The sequence below is a fragment of the Vidua macroura genome, chromosome Z, assembly GCF_024509145.1.
Source record: "Vidua macroura isolate BioBank_ID:100142 chromosome Z, ASM2450914v1, whole genome shotgun sequence".
In the NCBI taxonomy this organism is placed as follows: domain Eukaryota; kingdom Metazoa; phylum Chordata; class Aves; order Passeriformes; family Viduidae; genus Vidua; species Vidua macroura.
Window position 1 is genome coordinate 50080563 of NC_071611.1, and position 5895 is coordinate 50086457.

At 49.1% G+C, this 5895-nt stretch overlaps 1 protein-coding gene across 1 annotated transcript; it reads left to right on the top strand.

The window, feature by feature from the left end:
- The first annotated feature begins 3166 nt into the window (after window positions 1-3166).
- On the top strand, window positions 3167-4795 carry LOC128822312 (collagen alpha-2(I) chain-like). The gene is made up of 3 exons (XM_054004005.1): window positions 3167-3374; window positions 3460-3795; window positions 3932-4795. The coding sequence occupies exons 1-3, from the start codon at window positions 3167-3169 to the stop codon at window positions 4246-4248; spliced, it is 861 nt and encodes a 286-aa protein (XP_053859980.1). The 3' UTR covers window positions 4249-4795.
- Window positions 4796-5895: the final 1100 nt, after the last annotated feature.

Genomic DNA, 5895 nt, shown 5'->3' on the forward strand with positions numbered 1-5895 from the left:
TGATCGGGTTCACAGTTCTCGTTTCTGGCTTCTCTCCCAGCAGCAAAGGAGCAACCTCCATCAAACATGCTGGTGATGTAGCCATGGCAATGATCCAGAGTGCAACGTGACTATAGAGAATGGAGAAGCAGGCATCTTTCTGTTCAGAAAGTCAGCTGTCCTTGATGTGCTTTTAAGCACTCTAGTAATTTCTGATGGTTAGAAAATAAAGGGGTTGTGGATAGATAATTGTGTCTGTGGTTTGTCCTCCCTGGGCTCTTCTTTTGTCGCCAAAAATAGGTTCTTCCTAAGCAAAGCTGACAGGTAGTTGATACGCTTTAATTATTATAAATCACAGAAAAGAAAATGCTGTCCTCAAGGCACTGTCTGCCCTGTTTGAGTGTATATAACCAAATGGACCTTGTCAATTACACCTACTGCATTTTTGAAACATCTTTCCATGGAGCATTTAGAGGGATGCAAACTTAACTTTTGGGGACAATGGGAAGACATTTACTTGTTTTCATTGTCCAGTTGTTTTAACAGGGAGCTTGTCTGAAACTGATTTTACTGTGTCACTGGTTTTTAACCTGGCATTGTCCTAGTATTATGTTTAGGTCTTCCCAAATTCTTAGCAAATTTGGGGGTTGACAGTTCCTCTTTTTCAACCTACTCCTTCTTCGGGCTGTGATTCCACAAACTCTCTGTATGCATGTTTTATTGTCTTTAATTTTGCACAGAGAAATATGAAACACAGTAATTCCAATGTCAAACCTGCAGGGTTTTTTCTGCAGGGCAGAAAAAAGAACTGACTCTCCCTGAAAGCAGGGAATTGGTAATGGTATAAAAAAGAAATTCTACCAGTGACTTAAACCTGCTTAAGCCTTTCTACTAGCAGAAAAAAGATTATTTCTACTGCTATTGTTCAGATATCTTTCTGAGGAACATCATGGGTACCTCATAAGAGATAGAAAATTGTTTCAAAAAGGGTCACTTTTCAGGCTTTTCTTACAGCGTTTGTGAAGGTGCAATGGTTACTTCTATTATCTTTATTTGCAAGTGTTAGGAAATAGAAGTTAATCAGTCACAATAGAGTATTTCCTTCCAAGCAAACCAGTCTTCCGCCTCAGTCACAACATGCTGGCAGCTTCTTAGGTACCCATCCACCTTTTGTCCTCTGGTTTGGTAGCCAGTAGTTCCTAATCCAACCTCTCATCTAAGAGGCCACAGATTCAGTCCTTCCCTCAGGCCAGCTAAGGTTCTGCTTTGACTTTGCCACATGGAAGCAGCTACCTCACTTCATCTCTAATTTGAAGAGAGACAAAAGTTGGGCTCCTCTGTGACAGTACAGTTGGGATCCACAGCAGGGTAAGAGGCCACCCTGCTTGCCTTTTACAGTGGGAAAGGAAGCACAGTAGTCTTCAACAAACCTGGCTGATTTACTGCTATTTTCTGCAAACCTGTTAAGTGGATGGTTCTTGGTCAATGCTTGCCCCGCTGCTCTTGTTCACAGAACACCTTAAATTTTGTATGATTATTTGTCTTGCATGTTTGTCAGGCCCTTGTGGGTCTCTGCTGCTTGAAAATAGGGAAATTTGGGGTTTGTTCACTCAGTGAAACCAGGATTTCCCAATCTCATTGCTGTTGGGTTTGAATTTTTTCCACCTAAGAACAGAGAGTTTGGCATATATGGGTGATGTGGGTCTCTGCTGTTATTCTCTCTCTTCCCTCCCACCTCCTGCCTCTTTTTTGTCTGCAGAAAAGATGGGTCAGATGGGAAGGTGTAAGAAATCTTTCCAGGCATGAAAAAGAAAGAACTTTTTTCCAGCTTGTGTATATATATATATATAGTCAGCTGGGAGAATATGTGTTATGGTTGGGTTTTTTCCCTACTGAGACAATCAGTACAATGTAACTGTGAAGGTGGTTATCTCTATACACATGACAGTGTATCAACATACTCCCATAAATGCGGTGGGTTAGATAAATCAAAAATCTCATTAGCTGATAAAACAGTAACATGAATACTGTTACTTATTCTATTGGGCAACCCTGAGATAAGGGACTGTGGTCTGTGGTCTATGCTGATGATTACAACATCAGCTGGGATACTGCTGGGCAAACTCCTCCAGAGCACTGTGTCTGTGAGGAACTCTGTGAAAGAGGGTCATGGGGCCAAGGTTTTTACTGCTATTGCTACAGGTTCCATGGTTGGTCAAAGTCTCACATTTGTTGCCTAAACTAAGTAAGGTTTTCCCCCAAAACCTAACTTAGGTTTTAGGCCTCTTCCCAGAAGCTGGGCGAGTAATTGACCTGCTCTTCTCTGCAGTGGGGCATCTTAATCTGGAGTCCAGTGTGCAGTTTTGGGTGCCATAACATATTAAGCCATTAAAGAGGGTGTAAAGGAGGATCACAAAGATGGTGAAGAGCCTTGAAGGGAAGCCACATGAGGAGCAACTGAGGTCACTTGGTCTTTCAGCCTGGAGGAGATGGAGGGGAGACCTCATTGCAGTTACAACTTTCTCATGAGCAGAAGAGGAGGGGCAGGCACTGATCTCTCTAGAATGAGAATTTGTGACCAGTTGTCACAAATCACAAATTCACAAAGTTTGTGAATCAGGTGACCAGTGACAGGACCCAAGGGAACAGCCTGAAGTTGCATCAGGGAAGGTTTAGGCTGGCTATCAGGAGAAGGTACTTTATCTAGAGGGTGGTTGGGTACTAATACAGGGTCCCTAGCACCAAGCCTGACAGAAGCACTTGGACAAAGCTCTCAGGTACATGCTGTGACTCTTGGGGACATCCTGTGCAGGACCGGGAACTGGATTTGATGATGCTGGTGGGTCCCTCCCAGCTCAGGATCAGCGCTGTGATTCCGTGGGACGCGGGCTGACCCTCGGGCAGGGCCGTGCGTGCTGGGGCAGTGTGAGCTGGGGCCCGGCCGCGCGTGCTGGGGCTGGGCAGTGTGTGCTGGGGCCGGACAGTGTGTGCTGGAGCCCGGGCAGTGTGTGCTGGGGCCGGGCAGTGTGTGCTGGAGCCCGGGCAGTGTGTGCTGGGGCCGGGCAGTTTGTGCTGGGGCCTGAGCCGTGTGTGCTGGGGCCGGGCAGTGTGTGCTGGGGCCTGAGCCGTGTGTGCTGGGCCGCGGGGTGCTGGGGCCCAGGACACGGTGCGCAGAGTCAGGGGCGCAATGTCCGCCAGGGGGGGCCCTCCGCCGCGGCAGGGCTGCGCGGAGCGCGGGGACCCGGGGCTGGCGGGGGTGGCGGCCGGGGGGGCGGGACGGGCGCCGAGCCGAGCCGACTATACGCGTGAGAGCCAAGCCAGGCCGTCGCGGTCTTTTCCCGGCCCTCAGGCGAGGAAGACACCTGAAGGGGCGGTGGCGCCCAGAGGGGTGGGAGGTAAGGCGGGGCCAGTTGTGATGGATCAGGGTGGCGCACATGAGGGTGGGGTTGGTCCCGCCTCCTACAAACTTCCCGCCGTGAGCGGGACACGTTTGCGGCACGGCAGCCGCTCGCCCGGTCCACGCTGCACTCGGTCCAAGCGGAGGTGACAGCCCTGCCCAGGTCCTTCGACCCCGCGGAGATTGCCGTGCTCGGGGACTTGGCTGGTGCCCGCCCCGCGGGGAGGGGCTCCGGCTCCCCCGCAGCTGCACTGCCCTGGCACCCTCGGCTCCTCCTTCGGCGGACGCGGGCCGGGGCGGGATCTGCCCTTGGTCCCGGCCGGAACGTCAGGTGGTGGGTGCTACCTGGGAGAATGGGATGGTGCTGGTGAGCGCGCTTCGCTCCGTGCAGCAGCGACTGGGCTGCAGCCCGCACGAAGGTGCGCCTTCCCAAGTGCTTCTCTTTCCCTTTTTTTTTTTTCTTTCTGTTGTTTTTTTTCTTGGGGGGGGGGGGCCGGGCGGGAGGGGTTGTTTATTTAATATTTTCGTTTCCCTTTTCCCCATCCCATCTCTCAGAGGTAGGTCGCTGCGTGCTCCCTCCAGAGCTTCAGGAGCCGGCTCGGTGCTGCCCGGGAGCCGCGGGCTCTCTGGACCTGTTGCCCTCGGCGGGTGCTCGAGCGCGGGAGAGACGAGCTGGGTCGGGCCGGGCTGGGCGCAGAGCTCCCGCCGCCTCTCCGCATCGTGCTATGGCGCAGGGAGGCGAGGTCCGAGCCCTGCGTGCTGGTCCTGTTGTAACCGTGTTAGACTCAGCCGGGAGCTTGTCGTCTCAGGTGGGAGACTCAGCTGGGAGCTTGTTGTTCTCCGTGGCAAACGCTGAGATACAGCCTCTTTAAAATGGCAATTTTGCTGCACTTTCTTTAATGCTGTGGGCGAAGTTAGTGTCTCAAGAAACGTGCCATGCAGCTTATCTTCCAGGTCTGTTCTGGAGACACAGGCTCAGCGTGCTGGAATTTGCTTTTAGTTTGCAAGGTTGCTCAAGGAAAGATTGTTTGTGTTAAACTCCTTGTTCCCTAGTGGAACACGGTATTTGAAATCCCTGCAAGTCTTTGCAATCACAGTGTGACAACCTGACAGCTGGCCTCTCAGAGGCTGACCCAGGGCTTGTTCCGGAGAAATGAGTAATTGCCGGCGCAAGGACTCGCACGCCCTAGAGGTACCCGTTGTTGGCTTAAAAGAGAACTGCAGTGCAAGCGCAGGCAAAGGCTCCTGGAGAGTCCTGCTTGAAGCTGATTGACCCTTCAGATCATCTGTCTTCTGGCAAGACTGCTGCTAGCTGGCATTTGAAGATGTAGAAGTCTTCTTGCTCCCATTTGATGGTCAAATCAGCCTGTTCTGGGACTGGCTGTGGACAACTTCCACAAATAAAATATTCTGATTGAATAGCTGTATGGTTGTCTAAAGGATAAAGGTGTTTGAGGACCCTTCCCACCCCTGCTTAAATCTCAACAATTTCTTAAATAGGCATCAGGATTGCTTCTATTCTCCAAGCCTTTTAATTGCATTTTACACACAGATATAAATTGTATTTAATGGGAGATACTTGTGAAACAATGTTCTGGACATACCTAACTGGAGAATTTATATGCTGGTGGCACTGCAGTAGGTAGAGGAGAGCCTGCTTCCCTCTTTTCCACCGCACAGCAGGTTATTAAAGATTTGCACACATCTCTGAGTGGACCAGTAATTGTGACCTGTGAGCAGGTTATGATTCCCTGCTCCATGGGGAACAGAAAGGAGCATTCCTGGAACACAAAAAAACCCCAAAAAACCCCAAAAAAACACCAGAAGGAGAAAACGGATGTTTTTTTAAACAGACAATATGCACATCTGAAAGCAGACTGTAGGGTAGAAAGAAAAGGAGCACAAGGTAGAGTACAATCAAGCAATACTGAATTCCAGAAAGTGCTAAAGAGAAAAGAAGGTGGGTGCAGAATGGCAGGATGTTGCTTGGCATCAAGCCTCTTGCAATGATGATTTTATGCAATTTGCTGGTGTGTTGGTGTAGTAGCTGATGCTGCTTAGAACGCATTAGTGAGTGATGTGAGTTTTGGGACTGGACCAGATCAGTTTCTTTGCTCGTGTTTCTCTCCTGAAAAATATTCTTTGTTAACTGCCAGCAAAGTATTTGGAGTCATTAGGCCCCTGAGGAAGGTACTTGTGTTTTAGAACAGAAACTGAGAGAAACAGAGAGGTCCTAGTGCCCTGGGAACAAGAATCACAGAGTCATTTGGAATAGCAGTTGTTTAAAAATGTTATAGGACAAATGTGGTACTCGTCTTTGTTTAATATATAGTCTTTGATAATGTAAAAGTCACTAATATATAGTGAGTAATATATAGTCACTAGTTAGCTAAACTGAGATTTCAGGTGGAATTTTCTTAGGTAAAACACAATGCTATTTTCATTCTTCTGTTTTAGGCTATTATCTCAGGATTAGATGCTTCAGTACCTTTGATAGATAGATGAATGTCTTCTGAGCC

Coding starts and splice junctions, on each gene's coding strand:
- LOC128822312 (XM_054004005.1), top strand. CDS start 3,167: ATGTCCGCCAGGGGGGGCCCTCCGCCGCGGCAGGGCTGCGCGGAGCGC. Junction 3,375..3,459: donor GGCGCCCAGAGGGGTGGGAG/GTAAGGCGGGGC, acceptor TCCCGCCGTGAG/CGGGACACGTTTGCGGCACG. Junction 3,796..3,931: donor GGGCTGCAGCCCGCACGAAG/GTGCGCCTTCCC, acceptor CCCATCTCTCAG/AGGTAGGTCGCTGCGTGCTC.